Genomic DNA, 26524 nt, shown 5'->3' on the forward strand with positions numbered 1-26524 from the left:
CTCAGAGACTGTACAACTCTCTTGCCTACAAGATTCAGTTAAGAGCAGTCCATCACAAAATTAATGCAGAGGGCCTAGGCAACCCCATCACTTAGGAATGGTAAGAGCCCTACTCTAGTTCTCCTCTAGCCTTTATTGCACCTTACTTGAACTGTGGACTAGCCTGGGGTGTTTGTTTGCATATCAAACCATTGTGCAGTCATAGACCCAACAACACTCAGAGAAATATTTCAAAAATGATTAAGATCAACTAAATAAATCACATGAGCATGACTTAAAATGTAGATAGGTATTATAAAACAGAGATAAGAATAATCTTGCAAGTTCTTTGTGCTGATGAAAAAAACTTGGCCACTCATTTTGTGTTGAAGTTACTGGAATCAACTAGGAAATATTTTAAATACCAATCAGAAGTTCTACTACTGATTCCTTAACGTTTCCTAGGAAATTCCTTAACAAAATCACTCATTATGGGGTTAAGGAATCTCATATGCTCATCCCTGTAAAAATTGCATATGAAATGGATGTGCTCCAGAGTTTCAATTTCTATATTATTACAGGATCATAGTTGATTTCCATATGGCACAGCATAATAACACCCAACTAAGACTGAAGATGGAAGGCAGTTAAATCTCGCTCTTGAAAAGACTTGCAGGTATTTGGGGATCTTCAATTTTTCCAAATACCTAGCACTTTATAGAAATTCAAAATTCAGACCAAAGTCCAGATCACTGATTCAGGGAAACCTCAAATGTCTGCCTTTAGGAACTTCAGAACATGTTTTGCAGAGCTTTAAATAATGTCCAGAACTTGGATAGCAAGCAGAGACAAATGTTTTCTTCTCATGCAGTTTGTTTAACAACTTGACTAAAGGTTTTTCCTCAGCTTTAAATAATGTCCAGAACTTGGATAGCAAGCAGAGACAAATGTTTTCTTCTCATGCAGTTTGTTTAACAACTTGACTAAAGGTTTTTCCTCATCAGAGATGCAAATTTTGACTTCAGAACAAACAAATCACAGGAGTTAGTTTTTGTTCTACCTAATGAATGATCTGGGACTGTAGAAGAAGATTAGCAAATAAAATGTCAAGAAGTATTCACATAAAAAGGAGATGTTTTCCCTCCACTTATTATGAACTGATGAGTTGGCTCAGCCTTAATTGTCACTGTAGTAATCTCACTGGTAATTTCCAGTTTGCCTCAAAGGAATGAAACCAAACCTCTAAGGGCAGCACTATGCACTATAAGAAGCAAAGGGTAGCTGCCCCAAGTGGTTCTCCTGTGTGGAGTCTGCATTTTACCTTTCATTATGTATGACCTAGAACACTGATGGTGAACCTTTTAGAGACCAAGTGCCCAAACTGCAACCCAAAAACCACTTATTTATCGCAAAGTGGCAACACTGCAATAAAACCTGAAAACTGAGGTTTTAGTTTAGAAAATCAACTCACAGCCAGTCCAAGCAAATCTCTCTCTCCCTCTCTCTCTCCCTCTCCTTGGCAGCACAGTGACCGGCCATGTGAAAGCTCAGATGAGTTGCAGCTAATGAGTTGTGGTTTGTGACATCGTCGCCTGATGCCGCTCCTCCTTTCTGAGCAAGCATATGGCCCCTATGTGCACTGTTATCCAATGCTTGGCTGCTGGGGTGATGCTGGGGCAACTTGGCTCATGTGCCAACAGAGAGGGCTCTGCATGCCCACTGCGGCATGCATGCCATAGGTTCGCCACCACCGACTTAGACCATGTGTTTCTTCTTCCCCATTTATTACTGCCAACCAGATTTTGGGAACTGTGGATTTTGATTTTGTCAAAGAAACACCTGGCAAGTTGCATTATGTGCCATGAAACATAGTTGAATTCGGAATAGGGCTGCCAGGTTTGCTAGGTTGTTCATTTTTTAATAATACTTTGTTTAGTCTTCACATCCTTGGATCTTATTTATCTTCATGAGTATTTATGGCAGATTAAAATATGTCTGGCTTCGTGAATATAGTTGCTGGTTTAGAGCAAGTAGGTTATAAACTAACCACTTTTCCCTGTTATATATGTGGCTTAGTTATGTTCTTCTCAGTTGGTAGACATTGGAAAATGTGATGTTTGTCTTCTCCCCCCTTTATACACTTGTCTAAATATTTGAGGGGATTGGTTTGGCTAGTCTGGGAAAAGAGTGATATGCTGAATAGTGAATTTCTATTGCCCTGTGTGAATCCTGAACCCAGTTTTATTCTTCCCTAATAATACTAGAAATTCCTTGTCAGTCCTGGAATGAGAAGATGTCCTCTAATGGGTCAGTAACTGGTTAATGAACAGAGAGCAGAAAGTAGGAGTAGATGGTGAATTTGCCCAGTAGAGAGGTGCAAAGTTTGCTCAAGACAGCAAATTGGGGCAAAATCAAAGAAACAAGTCCAACTACAAACTTCTGGGAAGTGAATGAACTGTGACTCACCATAGAAGAGATCTTGTGACTGTGGTGGACAGTTCAGTTTAAATACCAACTCAAATACCAAAGTATTTCACAGCAGAGTGTAGCTGCTGTGAAAAAATCAAACTCTGTTGGGCAAAATTAAGAAAAGAATTTAAAGGAATGCTGCCAGTGCTATATTCCCCTATACAAATGAGTGCTGTGAGTATATAGTTGTATATAGCTCTGATATTACATCTAATTAAAGATACTGTACAATTGAAAAAGTGCAGAAAGGGGAAACTACAATGGACCACATTTGGAAGAAACATTCCTCATGTTGGTTACAGAATCTGGGATTGTTTAGCATGAGAAAAAGGCAAGGGAGAGGAGGCATGATAAAGGTGTACAAAGTGATGCATAGTATAGATAAAGTGTCTAGGGAAACATTTTTCTCCCTCTTTCAGAATACTAGAATCCAGATAAAAGGAAGTACTTCTTCACACAATGCATAGTTAAGTTGAGGAATTTACTTCCACAAAAGGTAGTTTATGTCCATCAATTTGCATGACTTTAAAAAGGGATTAGACAAATTCTTGGTGGAGAAGGCTATCAACAATTTCTAGTTCTGATTAATACATATTACCTACATTATCAGAAGCTGTGTGTCTCATGCTCACCAGTTGCTGGGGAACATGAGTAGGAGGATGCTCTTTCATTTATATCCTGCTTGTGGACTTGCCATAAGCAGTTGGTTGGCTACTGTGTGAACTAGAATGCCTTTTGGACTTTCGGCTATTCTTATTTTCTTATAAATGTTTTAATGTTAAACTATTTGGGAAACAATAGTCTTAAATATTATTTCGGTAGTTTCCTTAATCATCTTGTTTTCTCCTACATATTTCAGGTGATATTTGAATCCGTTTCTTTGAAAGGACACCCTGGATACATAGCTGTGGATGAAGTCAGAGTCCTTGCCCATCCATGCAGTAAGCACGCATTTTTTCTAACCTTTCTTCCTAACCATTGTGATGTGTTACATTAAGCATCAAGAAGAGTCATTCACCCAATTCAATCAGTTCTGAGATATCTTCTTTTATCCTTTCCAAATGCTTACAGAGTGGAAGCAATCAGCCCTGAATAAATACATAATTTCTCAAGTAGTGCAACAGGCAGAACTGCTATGAATGTGTAGCTAGTGCCAAAATTCTCATCCATTATTAAGGGAATTTAAAACCCTGATTGTTAGCTCTGATTCAGGTCACTGAAGTGGAAGAATTACAGAGTCTTGATGGTACCCTATAGAACTAACGTAAAGAGGAAATGTAGCAGTGGATGTGGGTTGTGCGTTTCTTCATGTGCACAACTAAGCAAATTAGTGCAACATTCACTCTGAAATAAATGCCCTGGAGTGTCTTTTCTTTAAAGAATAGAAATCTTCTCAGGGACTTTGTGAAAGCTTGTATGGAAATATGCATCACTTTCAAAGCATGTAATTCATATTGTGAAGTAAAGTAGTACGTCGAAGATTGTTTCCCTACATTTTTTATGCCGCTGTATTTTCATTCAGTTGTTTAATCAAGATTTCTTTCCAAGTATTCAGTTATGAATTTCTGTTAGTTAATTATTAGAGATATCCAATTGTCATACTAAGGGTACAAGCCAATGTATGTTTTATTTAGAAAGAAAAAAGGCACAGAAGCATTCCCCAGCCAGCATGCTAGGAGTTGTAGGCTCTTTTTCTATCTAAATAAGCATAGGATTGTACCCTAAGATAATGAACATGCCTGTACCCAGGGATAGTTCAAATATACACCATTAGGTTGTTTTGCAGAGCATATGGGACTTCCATATTTCAATGGAAAGCTGAATATTTTGCAGAAAGTATGCCCATTTAAATCATTTGATACCACTGATTTCAACAGAAGAAAGTTAGAGCCATGTTTCTGCAAAATTGCCAAGATTAATTGAATCCAGATTTTGCTTGAATCCATTGAATCAGTCATGCAGACCTGCAATTTTCATTCCCTTTCTGCATAATAAATGAGCACTGTATAAAGAAGCATCTTTGTTGAAGACTCCCATTCATGAAATCACAATGTCTAGAGGTGGATGGTGCACAACATACAGCAGCCTGCTCTAAATTGGTACTTTCCAGATATGTGGGGCTACAACTGCCATCAGCCTGGCCAAGAAAAACTCACCCCTAGCTGGAACTTCAGAGTTCGATGTAATATGCTGCAATGATCTCCTGGTGGAATGGCTCATACTGTGGCATTTTTCAGTTTGAAAAGGCTAAAATGGCAGCTTGTGATCTGAAAGTGTTTTACTTGAGAAAAAACTTTTAATTATTTTTTGGTGGTTAGTTTTATCTTAAATCTCCATGCTGCTTTTTGACCAGAGATCCTAAGGTGACACACACAGGACTTTTTCACCATTATATTCTCACAACAGTAGTTGTACTATATTAGCTTAGAGATATCAGCTGATCCAGAATCACTCAATAAGTTTCAAAGGTGAATTGAGATTTAAATCTGAATCTCCTTAGCCCTAGCTTTACACTCAGGATTGTATTTGGACTTACTCATAGTTAGAGGAGACCCAGTAAAATAAATGGGAGTTAAGTTGATCATGATTGAATTGTAGCATTTTGGTTCTGCTGGGTCAGCGCTAATTATGGCATGGTAAAAAAATAAAATCATAAATCTTATTTAGAGTAGACCCACTGAAATGAATAGGACACTTCCTATAATAATAAAGATGGAAATAATTGCTTTTATTTTTTTTTAATTTATTGCACTGCTATACTGCCCCATAGCCCACAAGCTCTCTGGGTGGTTTACAATTTATGTTAAAAGATATATAAATTGCCATGAGGCATGATCCTCCTTCAATGTAAACATGATGCTACAGAGTGTCTTCTCACAAGGATTTATTGTTACACATCCCCATTGTTACACATCTCTGAGTTCACCCAGAGTGAAGTGTTGAGTCCTCCCTAACACCTCTCAGTCTCCACCCTGTTGATACGCCTTTTTCCTGCACTGTCCCAGAGGTGAGACAATGTGATTCCTCATTTGCCAGCATTCCTGTTGTTGCTCCATCAGCTGGATATCCAGCCTATGTTGTCTTCTAGCAACCAACATCACCGCTCCAAGAGGAGAGCCTTCTATATCTGACAGACTGCTCAACTCCTGGTGCACACCCTGGCCAGATCCCAAGTTCTCCCCCTGTTCTCCTATTGGCAGATCCGGGCTCTCATGAAGTCCTGTTTCCAACCCCTGCTTTTGCTGTGCTGTCTCCCTGTTTCCATGGGCGGACTGGCTGTCACCTCCCCCACCTCCCCATTCTCATTCCTCAGGCATTTTCTGTAGTTTGTTGGCATTCCAGAACCCCTCCTCTTTGCTTTCTGAACTCAACCTCCCATTGAAGCTATAAACTGTTCATACACATTCTGGTACCTTTTCCCTGTGCACAACCATAACCTAAAATAACTGTATTTTAATAAAACAAAAAACAATAAAACCAATACAATGAGATCATCAACTTGCAGCAACTATAATAAGATTGATAAATGGCATAGCAGCAATAATAATAAAAAGTATTAAAACAATTCATCTAGTAAAATATCTGTGAAAAGAAGGGTTTTCACCTGAATAATCAACTTATCTGACCTTTTCATAAGAATATGCTTTGTGCAATCTTATTAAATCTTTTTTTTTTTAAATTCTAACCACAGGAATTTTACTTTTCAAACATTTGTAATATAGCTGGGAACTAGCAGCAACATTGAAGTATTCACTTTATTTATTTTATTTCATTTCCTTCTTTTAGTAGCAGCCTTCTTTAATTCCTGTTCAAAGGTTTAGAGGATTCAGAATAGTAAGAATTTTATCCATTAAATAGTTCCCTTTTGATGCACTAGAGTTGGAAGAAATGGAAGGTACTGACTGTCAAAACTGTTTGTGGTAAACAACACTGCAGACGTAGTATTGTTTTCTACCAAGGCCTCTCCATTTTCAGGTGACAGATCTATGACCCTGTCTTGGCCAGCAGCTAGTACATCAATAAATTGTGACATGGATAAACTACTGACCAGCTAAAAGGGATGGCATAGCACTATTTAACTGTGCTGACTGAATTTGGTATTTCAGAAATGTAGTAAAAGCCGCTTATCAAATTCTCACTGTTTTCTCACCTGTATATTTTCCCTTCCAGGGCAAAAGTAGCTTTGGGGAATGATCAGAAAGAGTACAGGGGAAAAGAGTAAGACCTCTGTCATCTAAGCTGTGGACATGATCTGATTCCATGCCACTAATTAATTTCTCATGTCATCCTTAGTTGCGTCTAAACTAGGACAATACAATATTCAGTCCAGGCTTGGAACTAATTATTACAGTGGCTGTTTGGGGGCAGAAAACTGTTGGAGAGAAGAGAAGGAATCCAATATGGTCAACATCTTGTCCTTGTCTGCCTCTTGTATGCAGATATAGCATAGAACCAAATATTTTCTCACAAGGAGGAGGAGAAGCTTGCATTGTCAAAGATGTGACTGAGTGGATGAGGAAAAAGAATTCATCCATATCACAGGAATGGGTATTCCATTCACTCCCTAGTCTGTCTACAAGAACACACATAGGTGAATGGGCAGCTTATTTCTCTTGGACCTTGTTTCTTGGGGCAATAGACATCATATCTCATTTTAGCCTGTCCCTGTATCCTTCTACTGAACCTAGCTTTCTAGAAAATGCTTTCCAAATTTCATACCCAGTATCAAATTTTGTGCTGCTTCAGAGGTGAAAGGCAATGTAGGTACCATTTAAACATAGATCCAATCATGTAGGGCCATTTTTCTAAGAGCAGATTCACAGCCCAGGGCTGTCTCTCAAGGATGCATGCATGTGGGTGGGTCTTTCCCATGGAATTGCCTGTGCTGATTTGTCAGTCAAATATAGCACCATCTACTAGGGATCCTGCCTTGGAAATATGGTTGCTAGGCGACTAAGCCTACTTTTAAAGGGTGCTTGCGCGCGCGCGCGCTCTCTCTCTCTCTCTCTCTCTCTCTCTCTCTGTGTGTGTGTGTGTTCATCCATTTATGCAAAGTGTTATACGGCACTCTTATATCAAAAGATTTTAGGAGTAGTTTACAAGAATTCTAAAATTTTCTTTTTTGGGTGTGTGGGGACAATTCCAAAGAATGCATTGCTTGATCCAGTTGTCCACATTAATCGGAATATAGCAGTTTAATTCAGGTTTTTCCCTTTTCTTCTGCAGTTTTTCTCCTTTTCTATTCCAATTTATTCTCCCTTTCCCTTAGGGAAAGATGTTCCTTGGAAGCTTTTCTGATGATAGTTGAAGGGAGGTAGAGGCTACAGCTGGGAGCCAAATGGTAGCACCAAACCAACCTGTTATTGCTTCCTATTTATTTAATTCATTTATTTAAAACATTTTTATACCGCCCCCATCGCAACAAAGCCTCGGGGCGGCTTACAACAAAAACAAAGATATACAAAATTATACAAAAACAAAGTTGTACAATAAAAATATTAAAACCCGGTGCATCTCGGCTTAAAAATTTTAAAATCCTACACAATAAATTAACACTTAAAATAAGTTTTAAATAAAAAGGTCTTAGCCTGGCACCGAAAAACAAATAACGACGGCGCCAGGCGGACCTCTCTGGGGAGCGCATTCCATAGGTGGGGCGCCACCAGAGAGAAGGCCCTCCTCCGGGTACTCACCCTCCTAATATTCACGGAGGGTTCCCGGAGAAGGGCATCTGTTGCTGATCTCAAGGGGCAGGAGGGCATATATGGACGCAAGCGTTCCTTCAGCTATCCAGGACCCAAGCCATTGAGGGCTTTATAGGTCATAACCAACACCTTGAATTGGGCCCGGACTTCAAACGGGAGCCAGTGGAGCTGACGGAGAACTGGGGTTATATGAGAACAATGCCCAGTCCCCGTCAGCAACCTGGCAGCTCTATTTTGCACCAATTGAAGTATCCGGACCGTCTTCAAGGGCAGCCCCATGTAGAGCGCGTTACAGAAGTCTAAGCAGGAAGTTATCAGTGCAAGTGTCACTGTCACCAAGCAATCGTTCTCCAGGAAGGGACGCAGCTGATGGATCAGCCAAAGCTGAAGGAAAGCACTCCTCACCACCGCTATCACCTGGGCTTCTAAAGACAGCTCAGGGTCGAGGAGCACTCCTAAGCTGCGAACCCTATCCCTCAGAGGGAGTGCAACCCCATTTAGGACAAAGCCCAAGTCCCCCATCCCGAGGCCTGAACCACCCACCAACAGGACCTCCGTCTTGTTTGGATTGAGCTTCAGTTTATTGGCCCCCACCCAGCCCATTACCTTGGCCAGGCACCGGTTCAGCACAGCCACCGCCTCACCTGGATTGGTGGAAAATGAGAGGTAGAGCTGGGTATCATCAGCGTACTGATGATTCCGCAGCCCACACCCCCAATGACCTCTCCCAGCGGTTTCATGTAGATGTTGAATAGCAAGGGGGACAAAATGGACCCCTGCGTAACTCCATGGCATAACTGCCATGGCGCAGAGCCATAGTCCCCCAACACCACCTTCTGAAATCGGCCGTTGAGATAGGAGCAGAACCACCACCACGCAATGCCTCCAACTCCCAATCCCACTAGCCTATTCAGAAGGATACCATGGTCGATGGTATCAAAAGCCACTGAGAGGTCCAGGAGACCTAACAAGGACGCACTCCCACTGTCTCTCTCCCTGCACAGGTCATCATACAGGGCAACCAAGGCAGATTCAGTGCTGTACCCGGGTCTGAAGCTGGACTGAAATGGGTCCAGGTAATCAGTTTCATCCAAGAATGCTTGGAGTTGCCCTGCCACCACCCGCTCTAGCACCTTGCCCAGGAACGGGATGTTGGCCACCGGTCTATAATTGGCGGCCACCTGTGCATCCAGGGATGTCTTCTTTAGGACTGGTTGGACTACCGCCTCTTTTAAAGAGGACGGTACCTGATTGTCTCTTAAAGAGGCGTTGACCACCTCCAGGATCCAGGTGCCAATCCCGTCCTTGGCTTTCTTAAGTAGCCAGGATGGGCATGGATCTAGTAAGCAGGTGGTAGGGCGTACTTGTCCAAGCACCTTGTCCACATCATCAGGCCGCAACAACTGAAATTCATCCATTAATTGTGGACTCGACGGCGTCGTTGGCATCTCCTCAGTAGAATCTGGTTCAATAGTAGAGTCAAGCTCGTGACGAATCTGAGTGATTTTCTCCCTGAAATGCCTGGCAAAGTCGTCACAGTGGGCCTTTGAGAGTGGTATGAGATCTTTCTTTGGGCCTGGATGTATCAGCCCTTGCACCACCCGAAAGAGCTCCGCTGGACGGCATTGTGAGGAGGCAATGGAAGCGGAGAAGAATTTCTTCTTCGCTGTCCTCACCGCCACAGCATAGGCCTGATAATGGGCTCTTAAGTGTGTTCGGTCAGATTCACCCCGTGATCTCTTACACCTATGCTCTAGACGTCTCCCAACCTGCTTCATTGCCTGTAATTCAGGTGTATACCAAGGAGATGAACGGGCTTTGCCAGGTGGGCGAGGACGCTTGGGAGCGATTGTGTCAATAGCCCTGGACATCTCCCCATTCCACAATTCAATCAGGGCATTGACAGGATCACCAGCCTCGTCAACCGGAAAATCCCCCAGAGCTTTCAGGAATCCATCAGGATCCATCCGGCTCCGGGGGCGGACCAATACAATCTGGTCCGCACCCTTACAGAGGGAAAGGCCGCTCTCGAGCTCAAACCTTATGAGGAAATAGTCTGACCATGACAAGGGCGTCAAACTTAAATTCCTTACCCTCTTCCTGCCCCGTCGAGAAAACCAGGTCCAGAGTGTGTCCACGTTCATGGGTCGGGCCACTGACGTGTTGAGACAGCCCCATGGCCGCCATGGAGGCCATGAAGTCCTGAGCCGCCCCGGTTAGATCCATCTCGGCATGGAGATTGAAGTCCCCCAGGACCAACATCCTGGGAGTCCTCAACACCAGGTCCGAGACGATCTCCGTCAGCTCAGGCAGGGAGTCTGTTGGGCAGAAGGGTGCACGGTACACCGACAGAATCCCCAATCTGTCTCGGTTGCCCAACACCAAGTGGAGGCACTCCAGCCCCGGCCTCAAGAGGACAGGAAGCCCCACAAGGGAAATAGAAGCTCGATAAACCAGAGCGACCCCCCTCCCCTCCAGGCGTGGTCGGTGCTGGACCAGGTACCCTGGCGGGCACAATTGTGGGAGGGTGACATCCCCCCGCTCACCCGCCCAGGTCTGTGTGATACAAGCCAGGTCTGCCCTCTCATCCATGATCAAATCCTGGATGAGTGTTGTCTTATTTTGGACCAACCTGGCATTAAGCAACAGCTCCGACAGACCCGGGGGGCAGCTGACAAGTCTACCTGGAATCTGCCGGTTGGGGGAATAACCAGAAAGAGGGACAGGTGTTAACGATCTGTCCCTCCTTCTTCTATGCAGACCCGTTAGACCCCCAACGCAATAACATCCATTGCCCGTCACCACCCCAATGGCGGCACCCACGCGCTCCCCAGGCAACATCATAGTAAAGCATGAGATGACCAATTAAACCAACCTAAAACCGACAATTAAAATTACTAAAAACATCCTACTTAAAACCACTGCTAGCCCACAAACGAAACCAAGGCCAACCACCAAAGCCCCGGGCAGCCTAGCCCCCTGCTCGGCCCCCGCTCAGCCCCCAAACGGCAGCATCAATGCCCTTAGGCCGTCGCCCTTCAGCCGCCGGCCCCTGGATGCCGCTGGCACTTTGTAGGCCGCTGGCACTTCGTAGGCCGCAGGGCCCCTCCCTGTGCCCCACCCCGCCCCAGTGCATCTCTCACACATGCTGGGGGAGGCGGGCCGGAGCAGGGGCCTGGGCCGGTGGTCCTGGCCTTGGTGCGGCAGTGGCAGCGGCAGCAGCAGGCAGTGGCGGTGGCACAGCAGCGGCAGGGTCCGGGCAGCGCGGGCTTCGGGCAGCGCGGATGGAGGTGGGGCCATCTGATGCGCTGGTTCGCTCCAATCCCTATTCATGCCCTCTTCTCTATATATGTTTATTGAATTTCCTTAAGTGTAATTCACCATTTCAATTTTGTTTATTGCTTGATAAAGTCAGCCAGGGGTTTACATATAAATCAGAATAACAATAAAGATTGAAAGTATTTACAGGAAAATCAGGCTACACCTAATAATAGGAAATAATAGGAAATTTGTTGTTAATTTAACAAATTGTCAGAAATTGATTTGTATAGCAAAATTATTAAATTAATTTAAATAGCTCAATAGCTGCTGTTATCATTTGTTGAGATTAAATGCTTCTCAGCTTTTTGACTAATATAAAATGTAGCTTACTTGAGAATTATTAGTGAACATTATATATAATAGGAAAATATTGATATCTTATCAGGGAACTAAACACTGGGGAATCTTCTGTGGCAGAACCTTATTCTTGTCAGCGCGCTTTAAATTATAACTTACTGATAAAAGTATAATTTTGATTTACCATATGGAGAACATGTTTTTAATTTAGGCCCCCTTAAAATTTTGAGTTAAATAAGAAGTGATAGGACAAAGACAAGATCATACTTAGCCATCTGAAACTTTAATCCAAAGTATTCTCATTTTGATGCAAGGACCATTGAATACAGTATGATTCACTTCTGTTTATACTTGCATGGAATTGATTGCATGAGGTTAAAAGGTTTAATTATTATTGACTCTCATTTGATAGAAGAGTTTAACCCTCATTCTAAACTATAGTTTCAGACAAATTGTTAGTAATATTATTTCATCCTTCCACAGAAGAAATTTGTCATTTCCTTTGAACAAACTATAACAGAAATTGATTCTAGGAAACATTGAATTCTTTTGTTGCAAAACTAAGCAGTTATTTATTGTATACTTGCTTGTGCCAAGATATGAAGACTTTTCTTTCAATGGTCTAAGCTAGAACAATAGAGCCATGCCACATTCAAAAGACAAAGCAAGTGTTCAGCACTGCTTTTACAACTCATTTGTTTTGTAGGAAACCTGTCCTGTTTGTCAAGAATGATGGACTCTCATAATATACCTCTGCGCTAATGCCAGTACTCTGATGCTCTGTGAAGATAATTTTTTTTTCATTTTTGTTAGGAAAAGCACCTCACTTCTTACGGCTTCAAAATGTGGAGGTTAATGTTGGACAGAATGCAACATTTCAGTGCATTGCTGGAGGAAAGTGGTCTCAGCATGACAAACTTTGGCTACAGGTAAAGTGTGCATGAACCCAATGTTACTCTTTCATTGGTTCAACTGCTCTGATAGATCTCTGTACCTTCAAGGAGGTCTCTGCCATTTTCCAAGACCTCAGATATTTGACTCAAATGAGTACTGCAACATATTGTGAAATATAATAATATATGGTAATCATTGAAATTAAAGAACTGAAATGAATTTATATGAGACTACCTAACTTCTCAGGAGTCATTTATTTAAGAATGAATGACCTTAACATTTGTATTCTAATAAAGAATTATGAAATGGATTAGAAGCATCTTTGATGACCATCCCATACTTAGGATTCCATCTCTCCTCTGTTTGCCTGACAGCAGTGGAATGGCAGGGATACGGCACTAATGGTCACCAGAGTAGTCAACCACAGACGTTTTTCTGCGACTGTCAGTGTAGCTGATACTTCACAGCGCAGCATCAGCAAATATCGGTGTGTCATCCGCTCAGATGGTGGATCAGGAGTTTCAAACTATGCAGAACTAATAGTGAAAGGTAAGTGGCAACCAATAAAAAAGTGTGCATTCTTTGTCATAATACAGAACAAAAGAGAAACACACAGAACTCCAGGATAAAGTCACCCTGAAAATCCTAAATCTGACAATTTTTATTCTTGATCTTGAGTCTTTAAAAATGAATGGGAAGTATCATCAGACCACCCAGAGAGCTTTTGCAATTGAGTAGTATCTTAGCATACAGACATGAAATCTGATTTAGAGTCATTGTCATTGAAACCTATGCTGATTTGTTTAAAAAACTTGGCATTGTTTTAAGGCACAAAGTGAAACTGCTACTTGCTATATTATGTAGTTATGTAAGCTTCCTAAAGAATGTTCCAAGTTAGATAGATCAGTTTTCACTGACTTATGCTACAACAGGTTATCATGGCTACCCCTCTGAAAGTTATGCACTATTGTTCTCTGGGGTTCTGCAGATGTGTTTAGTGAAACAGCAAATTAAGAACTAAAAATAATACAGGTATCCTTAAAGAAACTAGATTCTGCTTATGATATAGATGTGATGAGAATCTTCTATTGTAGAGTTGAGAGAGTACAGAAGTGACCTTTGCCTTCTCACCCCTTTGACCCTTGATAGGATGCCTATAATCCTGAGTCCCTAATGCCACATTGGATTGTGCTGCCTATATTGGAATATACATCCATTTGAAAGCAGCATCTGTATTTCAGTCATTCAAATATTGGAAGCATTTTAGGAAGTGTTTGTCTTCCCGATGTAGCAATGTTTATTTTCTAGAGGTCAAAAGGGTGCAGAGAATCTATTTACACTAATCATTTCTTAATGAATATCAAAGGCTGTTCCAGGATATTATCTGTGAAACAACGTTCCTTCTAAAAATAAAGATAATGAAAAAGGAACTACTGGACATTGCCAAAACATTTGTTCAAACAAAACCTCTCAGATGAACACCTTAATGTGGTGAGGGGTTTAAGAGTGTCAGTGAAACTAAGAGCGATGCACAGTAATTAAGACGGTAGACTCACTTATTTGGTCTCCTAGCAGGGTCACTCAAAGTGGAATGGTCAAAATGGATGCACCAGACTAAGATGCATCCACACTGTACAAAAGAAATAATGATCACATCACCAGAAAGAGATTGGATATATCTAATGGTCATGGTAGTGGAGAAACTCCTGAAAGGCAGCTACTGGGGGCAGCAACAGTAGTCAAATGCAACAGTGGCAGAGGATCTTTCACAGACAATGGCAGACAAGCTAACTCTTGCATCCCTCTGCTTAATACTGTGCAGAGGGATGCAATGATAAAGCACTTCTGAATATTCCTTAGTGTAAATTCTATGATGAAAGATTGAAAAATGAAACAAGATGGAGTGCCAGAGGATGAGACTTTCAGGTCGGAAGGCAGTCAACCAACTACTGGGGAAGAGCAAAGCATGAATAGCACTGTTGCTAATGAAGAACTAGATCAAAGCCACAAGGAAATCTAATGGATGAGATACACAGAGGCAAAAAGAAAGTTCAATGCTGCAGAACTCATACAATATCAATATAAAATGTGAGAAGTATGAGTCAAGGCAAATGGGTAACCATAAAGCAAGAAATGAAATAGTCAAATACTGCAGTACTGCGGGTAAACTAAGTGAACTGGATTCAGTCAGACAAACACAGTGTTTTATCCTAGGAATGGCAAACTCAAAAGGCATAGTTCCATTACTGAAGCACAATGTAACACAGGTGCTAAGGGGCTTTAATACCATGTGTGGCCGAATCATGTCAATCAATTCTTGGAAAACCTGGCAGACTAACCAAAATTCAAATCTATGCTCTAGAGCAGATGCTGAAGAAAAAGAAATTGGAAACTTTTATGCAAGTTGTAAAGCAAAAGCAAAAGGTGACAGAAAGCAGGTCAGAATCCCAAATGCAACTTTTCAGCAACTATCATGTAAAAATAACTTACAATGGCCAGTGAAAAGAAATAGAAGAGAACAGCAAAAGAGGAAAACATGGGACTTCCTCCATAAAATCAAAGGGAAATTCCAACCTAGAAATACTGAATAATCAAGAAGGGGACATATTATCTGGCCAGAATTAAGAGTGAGAGAATGAGAGAGGGAGGGAGGGTGGAAACCATATATGGAAGAACTGTGCAGAAGAGATAAAGGATGACAGACTCTTTAAAGTGGAATGCTATGAGGAAGAATTTGCAATATTGGAAAGTGAAGTGAAAACTGTTCAAAACTGAAATTTTGAAGGAATAAAGAACACAGACTAGATAAGAGTAACAATAGAATAATTCCACGGTACAGACATTCAGTCAGTCTAAATCCTAACAAGAACTTGCCAATAAATATGAAAAACAAAGCAATGTCCCAGATATTGGAAATACAATCTGCAAGAAAAGAGTGCAGCAATAATAGGACAATTGCACTAATTTCCTGTGCAAGCAAAGTGATGCTCAAGGTGCTGCAACAAATACTTTTACCCAGTATGGAACAAATATTTGTATGATGTTCAAGCTAGATTCCAAAAAAGAAGAGGCACTTGATACTGCAAATGTATGTTGGCAACAGCAACAAAGGAAAGAATTTCAGAAGATTGGCCTATGCTTTATAGACTACAACAAAGCTTTTGACTGTGTAGATCATGAGAAGCTATGGATGCTCCTGAAAGAAATGGGTGTGCTTCAGTACTTTATTGTCCTGCATTGTCTGTATTATGGAGAAAAAGCCTGTGTTAAGACAGAAAACTGAGAAACAAAATAGTTTCCTAAAGGCAAAGACATTAGACAGTGGTATATTTTATTTCCCTATATGTTCAATCTGTACATATTATAAGGAGAGTTGTATCAGGATCAGAGGTAGAAGGAATGAAAATTCGTGGAAGATACATCAGTAACTTAAGGATATATTACTGGTAGAAAGCACCGATGAATCAAAATGATTCCTGGTTAAAAAGAAAGAAGAAAGTGCAAAGGAAAGACTGAAACTGAACATTAAGGAAACAAAGGTCATGACTACAGGAGACTTGGTCAACTTTAATATCAACAATGAAGAACTTGAAACTGAAAAAAATCTGTGTACATTGGCTTAGTCATCAATTCAAATGGAGACAGCCAAGAAAACTGAGGTCTGGAAGGGCAGCAATGAAAGAACTAAAAAGGATCATCAGGTGTAAAATGGTTTTGCTGAAGATTTTCCAAAATGATTATATGCTTTATTACCATGTATGGAGGCTGGACAGTGAAGAAAATCAATGCATTTGAAAACTGGAGACCTTGGCTGAAGGAGATGTTTGTGAATACTCTGCCTCAGTAGAAAATTAAAGAGCTGGGTCATGGATCAAACCAAACCAGAACTTCCCCTAGAAGCACAAATGACAAAATTGAAGCTGTCATACTTTGAGTACATCACAAGAACCTACGACTCATTGGAAAAGACAATCATGTTAGGGAATGTCAAAGGCAGGGAAAGAAGAGGAAGACCAACTATGAGATGGATTGATTCCATAAAGGAAGCCACAGTGTCAAGTTTATAAGAACTGGGCAGGACTGTAAATGATAGGACACTTTGAAGAGGATTCCTTCACTGAGTCGCCATCAGTCAGAGACAACTTGATGGCATGTACCAATAACAATAACTGTACTGTACTACCAGCAGTTGGTTGAACTAGACAGTCTCTTACTGAAGAGACCTTGTGGTGACCAGGGTTGGTATCTGTGACACATAAATACCAAAGACGTGATGAGGCATTTCGTAGAACTGTCCATAGCAGTTTTTCAAATTCAGAAATGTGCTCACAGGTCCTACTCTTGAGGCCTCAGCAGGGTTGTTGCAGGAATGCAACACAAGTACCTCTATTCTCATGGATGCCAATGCCATCTTAGAATACCTTGTTCTCTTTGACCATAGTACAATCTTCACAGTAGCAGGGAGAGTTAATTTTCCCCACAACAGTACAGTGGGTCACTCTGTACAATTAGCAGACAATTGCTAAGCTACACTGGCTTGTTAACTGCACTACAGTTCTGGTAATGGCTTGGACAGGATCTGTGGTTTTTCTTGTCATGTAAATTAAGTCATGGATTGCTTTGTGTAGCTTGATAGCTATGGCAGCATGCCACCCTGACTGCATTGTCAAGGCGCAACAAGTTGAACTGGTGAAGGAAATCACAGGAGAAAGCCATTCTTGCACTTGACTGGCATGTTCAGCTCAGTTAGTAAACCCTAGTGTCTTGTTAACTGTCTGACACACCTGTGGACCTCCTCATTGATTTCTGTTGTAGTTCAAGACACTTTGGGGTGGCTTAACTTTGAGGGGGCAATCAAGACTTCGGCTTTACAAAAGATTTGCTCCTAGCAATGATAAATCCTAGAATTAATTTGCTGATGTGGCTCAGGACAACTGCTTGTACTTTTGGATTTTCCTTGTGGGCATGGCTCCATGGCCTGCTGCGATGAGTATCTGCAGGTCAGTAAATAACATTATCTCACTGGGTGCAGTGAGTCTGTAGCAAGGTCAGGCAGAGTCTCACTCTTTATTGTTCCAAAGCTCAAGAAAATCCTCACAGTGCACCTGGTCCAGTGAAGACAATCATTTTCCCCTGGATAAAACAGTGTCTGAAAGCTTTGTTTTAGGATTAGGGTGATTGCTAACCATGCAGTAGTGGATTGGCAGGAGTGGACTGGCAGAGATAAAGCTCTAATGGTCACCAGACTAGTCGACCATGCAGTAGGCACTTAAAAATATTTCATACTGTAGCTTTTTCTGTAAATACAGGCATTCACCTTTAGCCTTGTTCCATGCAGTATTTAATCTTGGCTGAACAAGCATTGGCAATGGCTTTAGCTATTATACAGTAAGCTTTAAAATGGACACTGCATGTTCAGAGTTTCATGAATGTAAGTAAAACAGGAATGGAGAAATCTGCTGATTTTGGTTTCTTATTTCCCCATTTACAGTTCCCTCTCTCCTCCCCTTCCCCCCCCCCCCTTTCAAAACATAGAAACAGAGCGAGTCAGAAGGGTCCTCCCAGGCCATCTAGTCTGACCCGCAGCTCTAGCTGGCTCTACTCATGACATGGCTACCATGTGCATGCCTATCCTATTCTTGAACACCCTCACTGATGGGTCCTCAACCACATCCCAGGGAAGCCCATTCCATACCCTTGGGGTCCTAACTGTCAGGAAGTACTTCCTGGCATCCAAATTGAACCTTGGTTCCTTGAGTTTGGCTCCGCTGGAGCACGTCCTGTCTCTACCCATTTCCATGTGACCGACTCTCCCTCCCTCCCTCCCTCCCTCCCTTCCTCCCTCCCTCCCTCTTTCTCTCTCTCTCTCTCTCTCTCTCTCTCTCTCTCTCTCTCTTTCTTTCTTTCTTTCTTTCTGGAAATATGCTTTTCAGAAAATGCTTAAGCATTTTATGTGCTTGCACATACTTTTGCAAGCAAAGTTGCCTAAGAAAATGCAATTTCATGTTATTTTAATCAATATATGGTCTTGAAAACTCTGCCCTAATATTGCAAATTGCATTGCAAAATTTGGACATGTGCAAATAATAACTCATAGTTTGTATTCTTATATTGATTTCAGAAGTGCATATTAAGATTGAATGAATCAAATGTCTCCAGTAACCCTCTGAAAGCCTATACTGGTTCAAAATGAGGAAAGATGCAAAATCAGCATCTTGAGATGCAAAATCAGCAGCATCAACTCACAGGCAGAGAACTGATTACTCATCACACATGTTATGATAGCTGTTTCATGCAATGCTACTGGTGAATTGTGATAAATGTCCCTCCAGGAGGCATGGCATTGATAGATTTAGTGTTGAGTGTAGACAGATGGGGAGGCGGAAAAGCTATTGTGGGAGCAGTGCTGAGGAAGAAGAGGAGGAGGAAGAGGAGATAATTATTATTTTGTCAAGACATATTCTTTGTTTTTCTCCCCCATTTATCCAGCAAATACACGAGTGCTTGATGTAAGGTAGTGTAATGAATTACAAATATCCCTGAGGAATTATGTGGGTTAATGCTTCTGGAGAGATCTGTTTAATTTCGCAACAGTATCAACTTTGCAATGGTCTGCATGTACAGAAGCTGAAATGAAAGCAAATTTGAACTTCTTAATTATAAAGAACTGTTTATTGGATTGTGGTAATATGTTTAGATATACATTATAGTTGTCTGCAATTTCAGTCTAGTTCAATTAATAGTCTGGTCCCTAAACCTAAATCAAGGCAAACCCAAATATATGTTGCAACCAACTGCTTGAATTCATCATTCAGCAAATGTATTGATCCCATTTAACTTTGGGAATGAAGTACAATATGAGCACTGATGGATAATGGATATTGTAGAAGTACAGTATTAATGGTAAGTATAGTATCATGGAACTGTAGCCATTTTCGCATGTTTTTATCATAGAGCTGCAATTCCATTTTCTAAGCAATTAATCTGTTACATTAAACCACATCATCCCAACTTCAATGTATATAGAGAAGGTAGAAGCAACATTTTGCATAAGGTTCCTACTTGACTTTCAAACAAGTACATGGGATTTCAGAGCAGGTGAAGCCTGCAAAAGCCCATTCCTACCTCCAAGTTGTGCAAAGGACACTTAAAATGGAGTTGGATCCATCCATTGGTTTTTGATATATCCTGCCAAATGCATAAGAGTACTGAAAATCTGTGTATGCATACAAAGAGATTATTACTATAATATAATAGTATTTATTATATTTCTACCCTAATCATTTATTTATTTATTTATTTATTTGGAAGACTTCTATGCCACCCCATTCGCCGAAGCCTCAGGGCGGCTCACAATAATAAATAAATAAGAGCAGTATAAAACCATATAGTATGAGTCGACCTGGCCCAAAAAATAAAATAAATAAACAATATTAACAATTAAAATAGCGTTTGAATAAAAAGGTCTTCACCTGGCGCCGAAAAACAAATAACGATGGCACCAGGCGGACCTCTCTGGGGAGCACATTCCATAGATTGGGCACCACTGCAGAGAAAGCCCTCTGAGTACTTACCCTCCTAATATCCTTCATGGAGGGTTCCTGGAGAAGGGCCTCTTCCGCTGATCTCAGGGGGCAGGTGGGCATATATGGGTGTAAGCGCTCCTTCAGGTAACCAGGACCCAAGCCGTTAAGGGCTTTATAGGTCATCACCAACACCTTGAATTGGGCCCGGACTTCAATGGGGAGCCAGTGAAGCTGACGGAGAACTGGAGTCATGTGAACATAACGCCCAGTCCCCATCAGCAGCCTGGCAGCTCTATTTTGAACCAGTTGAAGTATCCGGACCGTCTTCAAGGGCATCCCCATGTAGAGTGCGTTACAGAAGTCAAGTCGGGAAGTCACCAACACGTGTGTCACCGTTGCCAGGCAGTCGTCTTCCAGGTAGGGACGCAGCTGATGGATCAGCCGAAGCTGAAAGAAAGCGCTCCTCACCACTGCTGTCACCTGAGCTTCCAGTGAAAGCTCTGGGTTGAGGAGCACTCCCAAGCTGTGGACCTTGTCCCTAAGAGGGAGTGCAACCCCATTCAGGACTAGGTTCAGGTCCCCTTCCCTGAAGCCTGATCCGCCAACCAACAAGACCTCTGTCTTATCTGGATTGAGCTTCAGTTTATTGGCCCTCATCCAGCCCATTACCTTGGCCAGGCACCGGTTCAGTACAGTCACTGCCTCACCTGGATTGGTAAAGAATGAGAGGTAGAGCTGGGTATCATCAGCATGCTGATGATTTCACAGCCCACACCTCCTGATGACCTCCCCCAGTGGTTTCATGTAGATGTTAAATAGCAAGGGGGACAAAATGGACCCCTGCAGTACTCCATGGCATAGCTGCCATGGCGCAGAGCCATAGTCCCCCAACACCACCTTCTGGAATTGGCCATTGAGATAGAAGCGGAACCACTGCAAAGCAGTGCCTCCAACCCCCAATCCCACTAGCCTATCCAGAAGGATACCATGGTCGATGGTATCGAAAGCTGCTGAGAGGTCCAGGAGAACCAACAGGGTCACACTCCCCCTGTCTTTCTCCCTGCGCAGGTCATCATACAGGGCGACCAAGGCAGATTCAGTACCGTACCCGGGTCTGAAGCCGGACTGAAATGGGTCCAGATAATCAGTTTCCTCCAAGAGTGCTTGGAGTTGTCCCGCCACCACCCGCTCCAACACCTTGCCCAGAAACGGGATGTTGGCCAAGAAGTCCTGAGCCGCCCTGGACAGACCAGTCTCAGCATGGACATTGAAGTCCCCCAGGACCAACATCCTGGGGGTCCTCAACACCAGGTCTGAGACAGTCTCCGTCAGCTCAGGCAGGGAGACTGTTCGGCAGAAGGTGCACGGTACACCAACAGAATCCCCAGTCTGTTTCGGTCACCCAACACCAAGTAGAGGCACTCTAGCCCCGGCCTTGAAGGGACTGGAAGCCCTGTGAGGGAGATGGAGGCTCGGTAAACCAAAGCGACCCCTCTCCCCTCCCCTCCAGGCATGGACGGTGCTGAACCAGATACCCAGGTGGGCACATTTGTGAGAGGGCGACATCCCCCCCTCTCCCGCCCAGGTCTCTGTTATGCAAGCCAGGTTGACCCCCTCATCCACAATCAGGTCATGGATGAGGGACGATTTATTGTGGACCGACCTGGCATTAAGCAACAGCACCGTCAGGCCCTAGGGGCAGTTGACAAGACTTCCTGGAACCCTCTGGCTGGAGGTAGAACCAGAAGGAAGGACAGGTGTCAGCCATCTGTCCCTCCTTCTTCTATGCGGACACGTTAAACCCCCACTGCTGTAATGTCCATTGCCCATGACCACCCCAATGGCGGCAGCCACGCGCTCCCCATGTAGCTCAACCATCAACGTGGCCAGGATCGACTCCATAAAAACAGATTAAAATACAATAAAAATATTAAAACAATATAAAACTCCGCATCTATCCCCCCCACATCTACCCCCCAAAGGTTCCCTGAGTGGTTTACAAAAGGAAAATTACAATAATTAATATAAAGCACACATGAAAAAAATCACAACAAATACCATTCATAAACACAATAATACAATAATCCATTCTCTACAAGCACAGCTAAAACATTCTCAGAACTACACTAAAAATATAGTAAAAGATGAAGATAGCAATCATTAAAATACTGGAAGAATAAAAAGGTTTTCACCTGGTGCCAAAAACAGTAAAGAGTGGATGTGCCAGGCAAACCTCTTTGGGGAGATGATCTCATAGTTGGGGTGCCACAACCAAGAAGGTCCTCTAGTAGCCATCCTCTTTTCTTTGAAGAGACCTTTCTGAGAAGGACTGCAGTTGATGAGCTTGGTGTTCAGGCAGGCATGTATGGAAGGAGACATTCCTTCAGATCACCTGGCCTCAAACCATTTCGGGCTGATAGAAAGTGACAGACAAGTATGCAAAAGTGGAGAACAGCAGAGTCTGGAAATATAGTATAGAAATGTGAGAAGTGATATAGAATCATTTGTCATGATTTTAATATGATTGTTGCTTATTATTTCAGGAAATTTAGCATGTCCAGCATTCCAAAATAAATTTTATCAGAAAATTCCAGTAGCATAAACCTCTGATAAATTTATAAACTTGTAAATTAAGGCTTGCTTATTTCCTCACATATTTTTGAGCCAACTAGTTTTGAGCCTTTTGTAGACTGTAAATTTTGTGGTCTTTTGAGACCTGTAAATTTATCAGCAGAAATGGGTCACTGAAAGTGCACAGAAGTTTCTTAACTTGAACCAAGGAACTAGGGCAAGTGTAGTCCTTTGGAAACAATAGCTCATAGGTAGGCATAGAAATCTCTGCCTCTCAAAGAAGTAACCCTGGAGTTTCCTCATGGAAACAGCATTTTATATATGCCTATAGAGAATGGATGTGGCATGGAAGAAATTGGGAAAGCCAGTTTTCAGGATGTATTCAGATTTAAGTTATAGTTTAAAAAAGGTACACAGTCTGGTTCCATATTCCTGCACTATAATATAACAGCAGCAGCTTAAATAACATATTGAAGTACAATTACTGTTGCAACTCCTACTTTTCTCCAACCTTAGAGTCTCATAACTATCTATAATTTTAAAAGTGGCAGGATATTAATGTATACTTTAAGAAAGCACCCATGGTTGGTTCCACAGTCCCTGCTATAGAATAGAGTAACAGCAAAAATAATTTACATGTTACTAAGTTACATGATTAATCCTGCTGCTCCTATTTCCCATCCAGACTCTCCCTGAGTCCCACCTGAATATAACCTTCATGGACACCATGAAGTTCCACCTTCACCATTTCTGTTTCACCTCCTTCCTTTTCTATTCCTTCTCACTCACATTTTGCCCTTCCCTCCTGCAGGATTATTCTGGACAAGTTCTGCTATAGGATAAAAACAATCACGTTTATACAAACTGTAACTATGTTATCAGACTACTGGGCCACAGTATATATTAGACTTTCTCCTTGACCTGACATAGTAAACAGTTTATTTTGTTTGTTTATTTAAAACTTTTTTAGACTGTCACTTACCATAGCCTCAGGATGGTTTACAATAAGACAAAATAAAACACAGCATCCTAATCAAATCCTTAACCAATCAACAATTAAACCCATGTTAAAAACAGTCAAACCTTAAAACATTGGGAAAATAAAAAGGGTTTTAGCCTGGTACCAAAAAGAATAAAGTGACAGTGCCAAGTGAACCTCTCTGAGGAGTGTATTCCACAATCGGGGTACCACCACAGGGAAGGTTCTTCTCCAGGTAGTCACCCTCCTAATTTCCTTCAAGGAGGGCTCTCGGAGAAAGGCTTCTGTCCCAGATCTTAATGGGTGTGCAGACACATGTGGAAGGAGACGCTCCTTCAGGTAATCATGTGCTTAGCCATTTTGGGCTTTATAGATAATCACCAGCACCTCAAATTGGGCCTGGACTTCAACTGGTAGCCAGTGTAAGTGGTAAAGTACTGGCATTCTATGCTCATACCTGCCGGTCCCTAAGCAAGGTTTTGCAAAGGGAGAAATTGGCCTGTAAATTGACAAAACAAGGTCTATGGGACATTTGCACACCACAACAATCCTCTCTGGCCATAAGTGGCAGTAGGTTGGTTGTTGTGCAGTAATTCGGGGTGACTGGGCTCACTGTGGACTTACCACTTGGATGCTATTGAAGTAGTTGTCAACTGGCACATGCTACAGCATACCTGGCTAGAGTGACAAGGGTTTGTTTTTTCCCCTCTCTTACTAAGAAAGTTGGTAGCCGATTCCCTGTATCCACAATAGGGTTATTTGCAACCCTAGGTCCGGGCAACACAACAAAGATCATGGGTACAGTAATACCTGGATTGTCTGGGGAACTTCTAGTGCTCAAACAACCACTCTGTAGGAATCAGCATGAGTTTGTGACATGACAAACCATTATGGGTAGCAATCCAATGAGAAAGAAAATATACAATGACTGTCAATCTGTTGGAGGTCACTCATCAAAACTCAAAGTCCTATACATAGTTGATTTATTATATTTTCCATATTTTCAAAATTGTCATGAATCATTCTTGAACCAACTTCTCATGCCCTGACAACTTTTAGATCAATTATTTGCATGTCATTCATAACACCTGCTTTCCCTAATTTATGGTTGTAATGGTAGAATGCAATTTATTTGATTCACGCTGAACATACTGCAGGAGTGGGCAAGGTCCACAGGTCAGGATCTTCATTGCCTCCTGGAATCCACTGCAGGCTTCGCTCCATCCCTGACACTGCAAAAATTTTCACTGCTAAGTGGCAGCAGGAGGACGAGGAGGACATCAACTTACCTTACAAACAAATGATGCAGGGTAGGCAATGGGAAAGTTCAACTCTGATACAGTGCCACAACTGTACCCCTAGAATACTTGCAACACAAGATACACTGATATTCTTCTCAGTTTTCACATCTGAAAACATTTATGCCATAATACACTTTTTTAAGGTGCCACACATTTAGTTTTTGTTCATAACCTTAAGCAATTATTGGAAAGTTAATGTATTATTTATAAAACCATGTTCTCTGACAGTCTGTAGTGTGCGTAAAATTAATACCTTTATGGAATACACTGAGTTCTGTTTATTGTGCTTTATGAAATGCAGCACAGCAAAGATAATTATGAGTGCCTAGTCCTTTTATTTCAGGTGAACTGGTTTTGAAGCGGAAGCTAAAAAGCTTGCAAACCTATCCAGATATTGGTCTGATAAAAAAGATGAGCCCCTTCCTGTTACATTTTTCATTGGCCATATAAACTACATAAAACAGAAGATATTTCTGAACTCTGATATAATTCCTTGACCTAGCATTGATTTTTCAATAAGTCCGTGTCCATTTCTGACCCTAAAGTGTGTTTCACTTTCTGCTCATGGTCTTTTGTTGCTTGTCAGTGTTATTCAGTTTCTGAATACTGATATGAAGTCTCTCTTGAATGAGTGGGATGATTGATTTGCTCTTGTGATAGTTGATTCCAGTCTGTTATTTTTCATGCTCATTCATGCTCTGTCTGTCTGTCTGAATCTCTCTCTCATATTGTAAAGACAATCCTATCCATATTTAGGCAGAAGGAAGTCCTACAATTCCCAGACATCTCCAGCCAGCCATGCTGTCTAATCATGGGTAGGACCACACTATTAACTTCATTTTGGGGCAATATAAGTTGGTGTAAAATGCATCCCATTTTGTGAATATTGCTGGATATTCCCACTGGTGAACTGCCCACTGTCCTACTGGCTCAGTATTTCTGGTGCTCTACCAGGGACGCACACTGATTTTTTTAAAACCTTGTACCACAGTTTTGTTCATTTTTACCATATCAATCTGCTACTGGGTCATTCAGCCCCCTTTAAAGGCTTAGCAGGAAATACTATATATATAATTTCATTTGAATGATTTGATTTACTAACAAGCACACTTGAACAGAGAAAAAACAACTGTTATTGGTATCCTATTCCAAAACTAATCCAAGAACTATTAGGATGCCTTGGGCCCCCTGATATTAACAGAAAAGTAAGAGAAACAATTTTAAAAAATGCCTAGGGCTAATCAGAAATAATGGAAGGAATTCAACGTATCCTTATAGCTTACTCATAACAGGGTGTTGTTGTTAGTAGTGGCAGGAGTGCTTTTAGGTATATTGAAATGCCACTTCCCTCCCTGCTCCCCCACAAAAAAATAAAAAAATCCTAGAAATATGCTACTCCATATTTCTTGAAGCTTTTAAAAGGTAAAGTGTATGATACAGGAGTATATTAGACCCAGAAACCTTACTAAGCTTTTATTGGTT

At 41.8% G+C, this 26524-nt stretch overlaps 1 protein-coding gene across 1 annotated transcript in view; it reads left to right on the top strand.

Annotated features, from left to right (window-relative positions):
* PTPRT (protein tyrosine phosphatase receptor type T) overlaps positions 1-26524 on the top strand; it is a 530461-nt gene that overhangs the window by 103206 nt on the left and 400731 nt on the right. The window contains exons 4-6 of the mRNA XM_044440227.1: positions 3308-3389; positions 12585-12700; positions 13040-13214. Of these exons, the coding sequence (XP_044296162.1) occupies positions 3308-3389; positions 12585-12700; positions 13040-13214 (373 nt within the window). The remainder of the gene's footprint in view (positions 1-3307; positions 3390-12584; positions 12701-13039; positions 13215-26524) is intronic.

This window comes from Varanus komodoensis, unplaced genomic scaffold (assembly GCF_004798865.1).
Source record: "Varanus komodoensis strain SLA01 unplaced genomic scaffold, ASM479886v1 scaffold37, whole genome shotgun sequence".
Taxonomy (NCBI): Eukaryota; Metazoa; Chordata; class Lepidosauria; order Squamata; family Varanidae; genus Varanus; species Varanus komodoensis.